This window comes from Myotis daubentonii, chromosome 9 (assembly GCF_963259705.1).
Source record: "Myotis daubentonii chromosome 9, mMyoDau2.1, whole genome shotgun sequence".
Classification (NCBI taxonomy): Eukaryota; Metazoa; Chordata; class Mammalia; order Chiroptera; family Vespertilionidae; genus Myotis; species Myotis daubentonii.
This window is the reverse complement of record NC_081848.1, coordinates 40,886,742-40,900,592: the sequence shown is the minus strand read 5'-3', so window position 1 is coordinate 40,900,592 and position 13,851 is coordinate 40,886,742. Positions and strand designations below refer to the sequence as shown.

The window sequence follows — 13,851 nt, the reverse complement described above, 5'->3', positions numbered from 1 at the left end:
GGGGAGAGGGGGGTCGGAGAGGGGGAGGGAGAAAACTTCCTGGCTGCCTCCAGAAGGGGGTGCCAGAACCAGGTTGGAGTTGGGACCACAGCCAGGGGAAGAAGACACCTGGCCCAGCCACAGGCCTTTCCCACCAGCTCAGGGCGCCAGGCCAGCGTTTGCTGGTCTCTGTCCTGCCGGGGGCGTAGGAGACAGAAATAAAAGCACAGCCAGCACCTGTCACAAAAGATCTTTAATGGTCTCCTATTTATGGTTCTTTTGTTCATTGTCCTGATAGAGTTGAATGAACTTTAATAACTTATCTGACATCATAAGGAATGCCACAGGTACAACAAATAAACCTGGCAGGTGGCCCAGGAATGAGGGTGTCACAAAAGAATCATTCACAGAAGGGCTACACCCCTGGGGACCTGTCCCAGTCACCTGTCACTCCCTGCACCCCGGACCCACGCAGTCGCTGTATCAGGCTGAGCGCTGACTCCCATTCAGTAGGAAAGTAGGAAGAGCCCCTCCCCCCATCCCCCGTCCCGGGTCTGTGGCTGGCCCTTAACACTGAGCAGACGTTCCAGTGAGACCCTGCATCCTGCACTCGTTCCCCTGAGGGCTCTGCTCATCTGCAGCACAAACCGCGATCGCACCCCGAGTTCGTGAGGCTCCCACTCTCATGTGACCCCACCTCCCATACCTCCTATGAGCCTTTCTGTAATTCCATGAGGTGGGCAGAGCCTGGCACCAGCCCCGCGTTACACAAGGAGAAACTGAGGTCCGGTTCCAAGAGCACACGCAACTGAACGTGGAGCGCCGCATGGCCGGCAGTGCCCTAAGCCTCACCCTTTCACCTAGAATGCCCTGGGCAGGGGAGACAGGATTCTGTGCCAGGGGCTGGTCTAGGTCTCACCAAAGGGCCCACCTGCAGCCCTGATGAGGGGCCTGGGTAACGGGACAGGCTGGCAGGGAGAGGACTTGGGAGACTGCAGGTAGGGGACCAGCCTCCCTTCCGGCACCCTCCTGTGGCCCACACACCTGATTGCCCACAGATGTGGGTGTGGGATCCTATTAGAATTGCTCAAGGGTGACTTGCTGCCTACAAAGTCTCTGGACAGATGCCGCTCTCACAGGAGAGATTTTGCTATCAAGTCCTGCCTCAGCATTTCTTTTAGGAAACCTGGACTTCCATCTCTCTGGCTGTATGTAAAAAGGAACCTGACTGTAGTTTCTTCTCCCATCACCCTGTCCCTTCTGTCATCCCACGTGCCTGGGCCAGGAGAGCTGGGTATCATACTGGGGTGAGAGCTGGGCCTGTTTCCTTGCTCCGCAGTCCCCCATGCTGCAGGGGCCAATGTCAGGGTCAGGATCCACCCTCAGGGAGCTCCAGGCTCGGCCCAAATGAAACCTAAGCCCCAGCCACAGGGAGGGGGGGCTACAAAATCATCAAGTGTGTGTGTGTGTGTGTGTGTGTGTGTGTGTGATTGAGAATAGGCAAATGCTTGGGCCTGGGTGTGTGACCCAAGTTCCAATACAAATCTGTATTGGGATGCTAGAGCCATTCCAACATGAAAAGCAAGAATAGAACCCGTGCTTGCTGGTCGAAGATCAAACCTCAGAATGGTGGTTTGAAGAATTTTTTTCTTCAAAAGAAAATTTGAAGGTGAAACCTCCATAGGCAAGTCAGATAAAAAGCAGAGTTGTTCTGGTGGAAGTGGGAATGGCGGAGGGCTGGAGACCTATCCTACGCCTCCACCCTCCCTTCCCACTTTAGCAGCCCCTGGCAAATCGCTGTGGAACACCAGGGGTTCCACAGCACCTGGTTTGAAAACCCCTGTGTCAGCATGTCTACGGATCATGGGTCCTGGGGACCTGTGCTTTGACTTCCCTTTCAGGGTGAAGAGTTGGGAGGATGCTCCCCCTTCAAGAGACCTCTCTTTGAAGCCACTGGGCCGTGACCCTGCAGCGGAGTATCCGAGGTGAAAATCCCGCCCCCACAGGTAGGCCATTTCAGTCCTGGAGGGAGGACAGGGTGATGGAACTGCCTGGGCCGAGTTGCAGGCCCAAAGTAGGCTTATGCACGAGGGTGGAGGGAGTCTGTTTTGGTCCTTGTTGACTTTAAAAAGAAAAACATCAGAACAGGTAGAGGCCTATGTCCATGAGACCCTATAAGAGTTCAAGATTGGGGCCTAATGCCTTGTTCCGGGATAGGGAGAGGCTGTCCAGTCACCAGTCACTGGCAGGAGAGAGCCGGCCTTTGCTGGAACCACTGGGGCAGGTCAGCTGGGGGCAGCTCTCAGTGCCTGAGGCCTGGGTGTTCCCTGAGCCCAAATACCTCCCGAGTATCATCAAGAAGCACTGGCCGTCCTGTTTGACCCTGGAGGGGACCTTGTACTTTGAGGGAAGGGGCAGGCAATTTCCATTCCGCCTCCCTCCTGGGTTCTTCGATGGAGCACTGATTTGGGCCTGGGGCTGGGGGTGCTCATCACCTGGGACCAGAGCCAAGGCTTCCTGGCCTCTGTGGGGTCTGAGAGATGGAAGAGGTGGGTGACACCAAGCCTGGGAGGGGCAACGGTGCCCCAGTCCCAGTCACTGACAATATCCATGTCTTGTCTCTCTGTCCTGATGCTGAGACCATGTGGGCATGGAATTCCTGACTAGTGCCTCGGTTTCCCCCTCAGCTGGGTCCCAAAGCCGACCTGGCTACACCTCATTCTGGTTGGCATCTGCCTCAGTGAGAACGGGGCAAGAGATGACCAGTGGGAGGAAGGCCCACCCCACAGCCCACTTCCTGTGTGACCTGGGGCCACGCCCCTGCGGTGGCAGGGACACGGTCAGTGCATCCATTTGCAATGTACCTGGCATAGGGTTGGCTTTCATCTCCACTGACTCCCACCCATCTGGACCTCACAGTTCCTTGAGTCCAGTGGGAAGGCACTGCTGTCCCTTTGTATAGTTAGGGAAGCTGAGCCCAAGAGGTTGAGTGACTTGCTCAAGGCTACGCAGCCGGCTGATGACGGTTGGAGCTGAGAGGCACTGCGGACTGGCAGGCCTGCGTGCTTTCCACTGCGCCCTGGGGGAACCAGCTTGTCAGCGACCCCCCAGCTGAAGCAATACCCCAAGTGAGCCCGCTCTCGTCTGTCTGGGCTCTGAGGCTGAGGAGGCCTGTGGAGTCTCACCAAGTAACTCAGTCCTTAGTTTCCCTGGGACTGACTCTTCTCACAGTGGGAATGCTGAGTCCAGCGGACCCTCTGCCTGGGGATTTTCACTCAGAGCCATGGTCTTCCTTCCGGCCTAGACTGCAACCTAAATGGCCTACTGGGAAGTCCCCGTGTGGCACTCCCTGGTCAGCACAGGCCCCAAATGTGTGCACAGAAAGAACGGACACTGTGGGCTGGTGCCTGGGCCCAGTGGGGTTCCCCAACCCCCCGTTCCATGACTCAGATGGAGAGGGGCCTGCAGAGGACTCAGTCATGTTTGGGCTGCAGGGGGAGTGGAGCTGACCAGAAGCGTGGAGAGATGACGTGGGCCCTTCTCTCAGGACGAGGCCAGAGGAAACACTGGTCTGAGAGTCCCCTGAGCTGCAGCATATGACTATGCAGGTGGGCACCAGCCCAGGGGCAAGTAGGGCTAAACTCCAGCCTGTGCACCAGTCACAAAACTGCACATTCTCACCTGGGCTGAGGCCCCCTGGAAGGGGCACCATGTCTAATTCACATCAAGGCACTAAATGGACTAGCAGCAGCCACGGAGCTCTGAATACAACGGCCCCGCTCCTCCCCCATGACTTCCCCCTGACCAGGAGCTCCCTGAGGACAGGATCTCCAGTGCTCGGCACCGAGCAATGAAGTTATCAGCCAAGGATGGTTAAGACAAATTCCAATGAACTTGACCACTGCCCTTCTGCAGTCCTGCACCCAAAGAGTGAAAAGCTAGGTGGGGCTATGATGCTTCCTGCAGCTGGAGAAATTTCAGGGAAACACTGGGGTAAACACAAAAGGGTGAGTGAGATGTTGGGGTAGAAGCTCAAGAAACCAGTGGCAAGTCTTTTGTGCGCACAGGTTAGAGATGGAGGGGAAGGTGTGTCGGGAGTGATTATCCCAAATCCTAAAGCAGTGGTTCTCAACCTTCCTAATGACGCGACCCTTTAATACAGTTCCTCATGTTGTGGTGACCCCCAATTTCATTGTTACAAACTGAACATAATTAAAGCATAGTGATTAATCACAAAAACAATATGTAATTATATATGTGTTTTCCAATGGTCTTAGGCGACCCCTGTGAAAGGGTCATTCGACCCCCAAAGGGGTCGCGACCCACAGGTTGAGAACCGCTGTCCTAAAGGGTCTTATGCCAGCTCCAAAGATTCCAGAGGAAGACGCTGGAGACCATAGGCTTGTGGTGTGTTGTGCCAGCATTTCGCCAGCGCTACAGCTGCCCAGGGAGGTGCACACAGCCCCGAAAGCTCTGGTAGGGGCTTAATGCCTACGGCCCCTGCAGCGAGGACCCAGGGTCTGGCCAGGGGGTGTGACTGCCCTGAGCTGACTTGCTCCTCACCTGGGGAGGGGTCCCTAGGGTTGAATCTTCATGAGATTCAGAAGTGAAGGGCTAGTACAGTGCCAAGCATGGGAACGGGGTAATCTCATCACGGTAAATGGTTGCCCAGTCCACCCCAGGGGGCACTGGATGGAAAAGGATTGAGATTCAACTTATATAATAAAATTCATTGTCTCCATTCAGACAAGTATGGGATAGAAACAGAAGGAAGCAGGAACTGAGGAGACAGCATCTTGCTCCATAAATCAATATACTTGCTTGGGTTTAAGGTAAACCTCAGGTATCGGCATTCACAGGGGCTGTGAGTTACTGGAAGGCCTATCACAAGCTCTCCTCCCCCCACCCCGCCAAGGCTCAGCAAATACAAGCTCTGTCCTTTTGTAATAATCGGGCCCCAGGGCTGAGCAGCTCCTGCTAGCTATGGCCACACCTTGACATCAGGGAACCCTCCAGAGACCCAGGAAGGGCCCTGCCCAGGCCCCGGGTGGGGAAGTGGGAGCTCTCCAAGATCCTGCCACCTCGGGGGTCTAATGAGCCCCCTGAGGAGGCAGCCAGAACAGGGTCAGGGGCTCTGGCTCCACCCACTGAACCAGAAACTACAATGTTCACAAATTCTTAGGAGGCCAGAGCTGGGAGGACCCTTTGTGATCATGGGTCAAACCCCATGGTTTTCCAGGTGAAGAACTGAGGTCCAGAAAGGGAAAGACACTTGCCCAAGGTCACACAGTAAGTGAGCAGCAAAGGCCAGACAACAGAGACCTTTGAACACTTTCTACCTCATTATTTGCCTGTCCTGTTGCCCTGGAAACACCCCAGGTCTCCAACACACCAGCCAATGGGTACTGGGTCCCCATGACACTGGGGGGTGGGGGGGCAGGGGGAGGGATCATCAACTCCCCACGGAAACAAAAGGTTCCTTGCTATGCAGCAGCCCCTCCCTTTTAGGTGAGGGCACCCCGATGGACCCTGCCCCCTTCTGGGGAAGGACCCCTTTTGCCTGTGGGTATGGTGGCCACAGGTGCTGCCTCCCAGCCTACAGGCCCAGCCCAGCCCAGCCCTGGAGAACTGCAAGGTGGAGGCAGGAGGACACCGGTGTCCCCGGACCCCTTTAGACTGCCAGGCTTGCTTCCCATGGCACCGCCAGTCACAGGTCCACAAAGAAAGGAAACAGGACAGATTCTCCCCTTTCCGCCCCTGCACCCATCTCTCAGAGCCACCCTTCAGGAAATCTCTGTAGCTTCGGCTCACTCTGCCTGGAGCAGGGGCAGGGGGGTGCTTTCTGAAGACCCCTCCTTTTCTCTCTCTATGTGCATATTTCTAGGTAGGACACACACGTAAGATACAGGGTAGCTAGGAGGTTATAGCCTGACAATACTGAAATAGACTACAGCTGGCCTTAGACTAGCTAACTGCTGGTAAGAAGTCGGTCCAGTTGCTCTTGTCCACTCCTGGGGTCTACACTAATGTCACTGTCAGACACAGAGGGACAGGGGTAGGAGGGGGAGGTGTTTAGTGGGTCAGGACTGCAAAAAGGCATTGGGCATCTACCCACAGTCTGTCCTCCCGGCCAGAAGAGCGTGGCCTTCACCATGGGCATCTTTTAGCTGCCAGACTGTGTTAACCACCTGGGACTGTGGGCATTCCCTCACACATCTGGACCCCTCAACCCCACCCTTCCAAGTCCTGTGTCCTATCGTCCCCCCTGCTCCCCATCCCAAGTGAAATTCCCAGGCCAGAGCCATGGTGGCCTTTCTGGGGGTCAGCAGGGAGAGGATGGAGAGGTGACTGCGGTGACAGGGTTATGGTGGTGCACGCGGCCCTGTTGGCGTGGGGATGCGGGGCCCATCCTGAGGCCAGAGGTTCACCACCACAGCCTGGAAGACCACTGGGCCCCTGGCAGAAACTGGAAGAACAAAGGGGAGGGGGCACCAGAACAGGAAGACGACAAGGAAGCAGCCTAGTGCAGGAGGGCGGACGGGGCTGCCCGGCGGGGCTGGCCCGGTCTATCTGTCGTTGAGCTGTGGAGAGCCAGTACCATCCTCCTCCTCCTCCTTGTCGTCCTTCATGCCTTTCAGTCTCTGCCGAGCAAAGTCCTCAAACACAATGTCGTCGTCGCTGGTGGGAAAGACAAGGAAAACGGGGAGGTGTTTGCAGGGCAGGGAGCGTAGCGTCCTCAGAGGGGTCAGAGGGCCAGCACGCCGGTGGGACTTAGGCACTGAGCCGGCGGGCTGACCGCGGGCAGAACGGCCTGCCAGGCTGACACACCTGGTCACACCTGGCCTCCAGCCAGTTGTGGAAACGCCAGAGGAAGGTATACGTTTGCCTTTCATGCCTACGGGCTGAAAAGTGACGGGTTCTTGAGGCGCTGGGGGCGGGTGTAGCTGGGCTGGGACCAGAGGAAGCACTCACTCCCACTGTGAGGCCAGGCCACCAGCAGGTCCGCAGCACACTCTGGGTTCCCCAAGAACAGGCCCAAGGAACCCCCGCCCCCCCGCCCCCAAAGAATTCCCTCAGGAAGCCTTTTGGTTTCTGCACAGGAAGGAGCGGCTTGACTTACTGGGAGAGAAAACCGCCAAGGCCCTTTCTCCAGCAAAGTGCCCGCTCACATTCTACCCTGAGGGGTCTTGGAGAGGAGGGGCTTGGGGGGTAGAAAATCTAAACAGGGGGGCAGAGGAAGGGTGGGTGGAGAAAGGGGGTGCCCGAGTGTGTTTCAGGACTAAGCACTGCTTCCAACAATGAGTTCCCTTCTACTATGAAACATGTCCACTTAGGCCCACCCGAGTCCTCTGTCCCCCAGGATCCAGCCGGCAGTGTGGGGTGTTCTCCTGGGGTGACTTGAAATCCCACATCCCAAATATCTCCTGGGAGACAAGGGGAAGAGCGGATTTGGAGCTGGAACGAGAGAGCTGGTTTGCCCTGGAGGTGGTTCCTGATGCTGGCCCAGGTCCTCCCCCTCTGGCAACTGTCCGGGGAGCCGGTGGCCTTTGGCCGCAGGGAAATCCACATCAGGCCTCAGGAGTCAGCAGCAGTAAGACCCTCCCCCACCTCATAGCCTGATGTCACCGGTCGCGCGTGGGTGGGACATGAGAGCCTCAGCCCAGGGCCATGAACCAGCCCTGTGTGAGCCAAGCAGGTGCTGTGGACAGACGGATGGACATGCAAAGGATGAGGGAAGAAGACAAACCCCACTGAGGCAGGAGGAAGAGGAACAGGCATGGAGGGCCCTTCAAGTCACATGCAGGCAAGCGGCTTGCTCAAGAGGCAGCAGAGGCGGCTCTCAGCAGACGGGGGTTAGCCCAGCTGCTCCTCAGGGGTTAATTAGCATATATGCAAATGACCCTGTTGCCCCACCCACCACCCAACCTTCTGCTCCCCAGGCATCTGCAGGCAAGGTTTGGCTTACTTTGTGTCAAGTTCTATGAGGTTGGTATCTACTGGCGCCTCGTTCTCTGGAACTAAACACAGGATGGGCAGGCACCCATGGGTTACTGTGAGTGGGTATGGGGGCACAGGTCCCCGCCCCAGAACAACCAAGCTAAGATGAGGAGGATAATGGAAGAAGGGAGTGGGGAAGGAAGGCTGGTCCCTGGTCTCAGAAATACGCCAAAACTTCCTAGAGGCAGATTAGAGGCTCAGGGTGGGTCCCAGAGGCCCCCTGCAGCCCCAGGAGAAGGAAAAGCCTCCGGACCCTGCTCCTGCGGGCTTATTTCCAAGGTGACCGAGCTTCATTTCCTCCAGGCGTCACTTTCACCTACTCTAAAACAACCGTTTTCCTCACATTTCCACATCTCTGAACTTGGGGTGTTTTTATAATCAACAGCATTGCATGTTCTCATTGTGGGAACATTCTTCTTTCTTCGTGGTACATGCTGGTACTAAGGTCTCTTTTGGCTGAAATAGTCTTCATGAGGTAGGGCCAATCTGGAATCTCTTGGAAAACTTATGGGAATGGTGTCCAGGGGCGCCTTACCCATGGAGCCCTTTCTCCTACATCTGGATGCAAGATGAGGGTTCCAAGCATGGCCAGTGGGCCCCCTCTACTCCCAGCCTACACCCTCGCCGCCGCCCCCCCCCCCTCCTGCCCATAGAGAGCAGAGCCAGACCTCTCTGTCTCCTGGGGGGTTAAATGTAAATAGGAGTGTGGGCCTCACAAAAGATCCTGGGGAGCTGGGGGAGAGGGGGGACCCTGGGCTAAAGGCTGACCCAGAGGGAAGTGGGGTGATGGGGAAACATGGCAGCTGATGGAGAAAGGGGTCGGCTATCCGGGAACCCCCACCCCAGTGACCCACAGATCCTGCTCACCTTCCCGATGTGGGGGCTCCTCTTTGGGCTTGGGGTGCATTAGGGTGAAGGGCAGTTCCACGGACACGTCACTGAAACAGAGATCCAGACCTGGTGAGCCTCGAGCCCAGTCTTTGGTTGTGAGACTCAACGCCCTGTCAGTTTGAGGACGGGGGGAGGGTTTATGGTCAGAAGAGGCAGCTCTGGGCTGAGAGGTAGGAAATCTGGCCTCAGACCCTGGTTCTCTGAGCCTCAGTCTCTCTGGAAGTTGAACTGGGAGGCCTCTTCTCCTGGCTCCAAAGGGAATGGAAACCTCCCCTTCCCTGAGAAGGGCCCCTGGACGCCCAGGAGCTGGCGGAGACACGGGTGGGGAGAGGATGGCTGAGGACGGTGTGTGCATCTTGGTCACTGGTGGTTCCAGAGGTGGCAAGGGGTCCTGCCAACCTCAAGTCACCACAGCCATCTTGACCCCGCCCTTCCCAACTTCCTGGTTGGAACGCCCCTGACCCTCACTGCGTCCCACCTCTCAACATCTCCAGGAGGCTCCACTAAAAGTGCTCAGGTGGCCCTCACCCCCTGAGGCTCCTCCTCTCAGCTTGAGGGGGGGGGGTGTCACCTAGGAGGCCCTGCCAACTGTGAGTGCTGCCAGGCACATCTCATCTCACTGACCTTGCTGCCCAGGGCCCTGCTCAGAGGGAGAAGGGACAGGGAGACAGAGGAGACAGACGGCCAGAAAGGTCTGTTCCGCCAGCCCCACCACTCAGTTGGCAGCACTTTACACCTTTAAGTCTCACTGAGCTCATCTGGAAAATGGGACAGCAACACCTACGTTCCAGAACCTCTAGAACTCCCAGGGGACGGTGCAGGTAAAAGGCTCAGTTACACAGTGAAGGGTGCGCCTGTCCAAATCATGGCTTCCCCTCAGTAAGAACATGGAGGTTTCCTAAGGCCGTTGACACAACGCGGCTCTCATGCCCGGCCGGCATGGCTCAGTGGTTGAACGTCAACCTATGAACTGGAAGGTCACGGTTGATTCCCAGCCAGGGCACAGGCCAGGGCTGCAGGTTCAATCCCCAGTGTGGGGCGTGCAGGAGGCAGCCAATCAATGATTCTCTCTCATCATTGATGTTTCTATCTCTTTCTCCCTCTCCCTCTCCTCTCTGAAATCAATAAAAATATTTTTTAAATAAATAAATTGGCATTCTCTCTCTCTCTCTCTCTCTCTCTCTCTCTCCTTCCAAAGGAGATTGCTTTTCCAGGTGCACTTAGGAGATCTCGGAATGGAACCTGGTGGAAGACCGAGTCGGCAGCCTTCACTAAAGCCGTACAGGACACAGATGGAAGATTCCAGACCTTAACCTCCCACCTGACCCTGAGTGATCGAGGGCAGGGGGTGTGATGACCCCTCTCTGGAACCTCAGCACCCAGCACGAGGCGGGGCACAAGGCTGGGTTCGGAAATCTTGCCTGAAATGCATTGAATGGAACTGAACTGAATTGTACTTCACTTCTGCAAAAAATGGACTGATTTCTTGGGGCGAGTAATACTGCCATCTTGTGGCAGAAGGAGGCGAAACCACCGCGTCTGGGACGTGTGCGTTTCTGGAAGGTTAGTGGACCCAGCTGGTGACCAGGGAGTCTTGTCCACAGAAGCAGATCTCCACAGGCCTCTCCTTAGCCACACTCGGCCAGCAGTTCTTTCTCCTGAGTGCAGGAGTTTGAAAGCCATGACGCTGGCGTCTCCTCACAGCATCCTATCATTCAGATTAATTGGGGGCTACTCCCTCCATCGGTAAAGCCGGCCTTGCCAGTCTGCAAAGGTCCTGGTCACTTGGGCGTAATGCAAGGGCAGCGTGAGGTTTTCAAAGGAGGGACCGCACCCCCTGGACTCCCGGGAGAGGGCTCCAGTCCCAATGCGGGCCTGGGCCCGGCGGCTGGAAGGTTCCTTCCGACCGGGTGCCCTGCCGCTCTGAAAGGTGGGTCAGTCAGGTCCAAGGGAGGGGCTTTACCTGGACGCAAGGTCTCCCAACAGGCTGGGTGGGTCAGAGGAGGCGGGAGGAGTGGTCAGGAGAGAGTTCAGAGGAAGAAAACAGAAAGCATGTTCATTCACCACCTCTGCTGCCCGTCCGTAGCGAAGACCCTGGGACACACTCCCACCCACCCCTGCGTGGCTGTGGCTGCTCTTTCGGGGACACACGGACGGCACTCGCCCTTCCCCGGGGGCTGAGATGCGGTCGGGCTCAGCCACACCCCCTACAAGGCCGCGCTGAGCCCCAGGATCCATGTCTGCAGCGGAGACATGAAAATTAACCTCAGAGTTGCCTCTCCTGGGAGGCCTCTCCAGTGAAGGAAGCATTTGGGGTTCACCCAGGATTTCTCCGGGAAGCAGCTCGAGGCAGCCCGGGTCCTGCAAGAGTCACAGGACGCGGGACCTGGGTTTGCGATTCTGAGAGGGGCTGTAATTTGCTGTCAGTGTTACACGCTGCCACCTGCATGAGGCATTATTCTCATAGTCAAGGGGTCGGACATCTAATGTTATTCGCTTTCCATCCTTTTTGTAGAAATGCGTGAATTAGAAAAATATCCCTGTGGCAGCTCTCTAAATCCAAATCAGAAACCTAGGTTTATAACCACACGCAGGTCCAACATGTGGGGGGAGGTAGTTCCTTCTGAGCGCCCCCTGCCCCAGACCGTGCTCCAGGGCGGGGAGTACGTCTGGCCCACGGCCATGACCCCACCCCTTCCACCCCCATGACCAGAGCTTAGGCGGGGAGACGGCAGGACATGTTTGGGGAACTGTTTGGGCTTCCGTTTCTCCACCTGTAAAATGGGACGTCAGAACACCCCAATCCAGCTGTGGGAGTCTCGGCCCCTTTAGCCATTTCCCCAGCAGATCAGCACGGGCATGAGTAGGGGTGGGTGCTGTGCCCGCAGGTAGGATGAGAGGCACAGAACTCCCTGGATACCCACAGCATAGACTCTGGGAAGCCTCCCCCTGCCCATGAGCATGGGGTTGGGGGGGGGGGGGGATAAGACAGGACGGGGGAGGAGAAGGAGGGATAGATGGGAGGGGCAAGGGAGGGGCTGAAGGCCTCTGAAGCAAGAGTCAGGGGTGGACACAGACAACAGGGGGGTGAGGGCATGAGTGGGGGGGGGTAGGGGGTAACGTGGGGATAAGGACACATGTAATAACTTAAACAATAAAAAAAATTTAAAAATAAGAAATGCTAAATAAAATCAGAAGTTGAGCTATTTAAAAAAAAAGAGAGAGAGTAAGGGCGCAGGGGAGAGAGAAGGGGAGCAGGGAGGAAGAAGAGAGGGAGCAGGAAGCCCTCACAGGGGATGCAGCTACAAAGTCCAGCAAACAGGCAGGACAGGCAGCAGCTGCAGGGGTCAGGGGCACGCCCCTCTGCACCAGGGGTCCGGGCGGGAAGGAGCACTCACCCGCCCCGGGAGACCACCAGCTTCACTTTCACTTTGTAGGAAACAATGATGCCCAGGATCTCTCTGTTGGCTCCTTCCCTCAACCTGCAAGGCAACACAGGGAAGCCGGTTCACAGGCGTCACTGGGCGGGCAAGACAGGGCCGGGGTGGGGGGTGGCGGGGAGAAGCCACCTGTCCCTCTTCTGGGCCACTCAGCCGCCAGGGGCACGCGGAGCAAAGTGTGAGAAAGGCGAGCTCTGCCTGGGGGTGTGGGAGCTTGGAAGGGAATGACCGCAGGGCCCTGGAATCCCTGCCTTTGAGGAGCACCCCCACACCTGCCCTCAGCCCTCCAGCCTTCCCAACCCCTCGATTCCTCGTCCTCTCTTGCTGGGAGTGCTACTCCCTCCCTTGCAGCCTCAGGGACAAACCCCATAGACTGAAGGCACTAGGCTAGGGTTTGCGGCCCTTTGCAGGAGCCTCCCCAGGATGCCCTCCCCCAGGCAAGAGCGCAGCACTCAGGGGCCTTGGTCTGGGGCCCAACCTGCTCTCTGGGTCACTCCTGGACAGGGGGGGAGCAGAGGGGCAGCTTCCCTGGCAGCTTAAGCTCCTGAGGATGGCCCCTGGACCACGCTTGGGAAGAGGTTAACCCAGGCCTGGTGCTGGCATGGGTGGGGCCAAGGCGGGTGTGGGCCCCCTGGGCTCGGGGGGGGGGGGCATTTCAGAGCCTGGAGCTAGGGAGGTGGGTCCTCACAGGGTGCTGGAGGCCAGGTTCGTGTCTTCGTGCTTGAGCTTCCCGTCCAGGGCGAGGCCCCTCTTCTCCCGATTGTTGGCCAGGAAGGGGGTGAGCGTGTAGACCTTGCAGAAGGTTGAGCTGGGTGCCACTGTGTCACTGGGAAGGAGGGGGGCAGGTGTAGAAATGTCCCCCAGAGCCAACCCCAGCCCAGCCGGGACGTCTCCGAGACCACAGAGTAACGTTTTTAAAATGCTTTGGTAGCTGCAAACACACTGACTGCTATTACATGTAAATAAACACACACATACATGAAAAATTAAACGAAATGCAACTACTCAAAAATCTACATGCAGGGTCAGGAGAAAAAAACAGTGTGTCTTCTAATAGGAGCATCTACTCCCTTCAGGGGAGAAAAGAATGTTCCACTTTAGATCTTTCCTCTTTCCTTAGCTGCTAACAAGCTTGGACAAAGCTCCATGCTCAAGCATAACAGCTCTCCTCAAACCTAGATTTTTAAAAAATAATTATTCTCTACCCTCCCACCTTTTACCCAATGAGCTGGATTATTCCTTGACAGACTAGAAAAACTGTATACTAAGTGCCTTAACCTCTTTGCTTTGGCTGTCAGGAAACTCAGAACAAGTATCTCCCTTCAATATGTGTTTCAGTTACAATATAATTATGACCGCAGTTCCCTTATATTTATTAGCTCTTGTTTTGTTATTCTAGTTCTTTTTAATTTATTTTTTATTGACTTCAGAGAGGAAGGGAAAGGGAGAGAGAGATAGAAACATCAATGATGAGAGAAAATCATTGATTGGCGGCCTCCTGCAGGCCCCCCACTGGGGACCGAGCCCACAACCCAGCCATGTG

At 56.4% G+C, this 13,851-nt stretch overlaps 1 protein-coding gene across 5 annotated transcripts in view; it reads right to left on the bottom strand.

The window, feature by feature from the left end:
* Window positions 1-217: 217 nt before the first annotated feature.
* Window positions 218-13,851, bottom strand: part of ARRB1 (arrestin beta 1) — a 71,404-nt gene continuing 57,770 nt past the window's right edge. For 3 of the 5 annotated variants that reach the window (XM_059708431.1, XM_059708428.1, XM_059708430.1), the window contains exons 11-16: window positions 12,997-13,134; window positions 12,267-12,350; window positions 10,832-10,855; window positions 8,845-8,915; window positions 7,946-7,997; window positions 218-6,657 (exon numbers count right to left, since the gene is read on the bottom strand). In XM_059708431.1, the coding sequence (XP_059564414.1) occupies window positions 6,546-6,657; window positions 7,946-7,997; window positions 8,845-8,915; window positions 10,832-10,855; window positions 12,267-12,350; window positions 12,997-13,134 (481 nt within the window). In that variant the 3' untranslated portion in view covers window positions 218-6,545. The remainder of the gene's footprint in view (window positions 6,658-7,945; window positions 7,998-8,844; window positions 8,916-10,831; window positions 10,856-12,266; window positions 12,351-12,996; window positions 13,135-13,851) is intronic. The other 2 variants (XM_059708429.1, XM_059708432.1) reach the window with 2 other exon arrangements.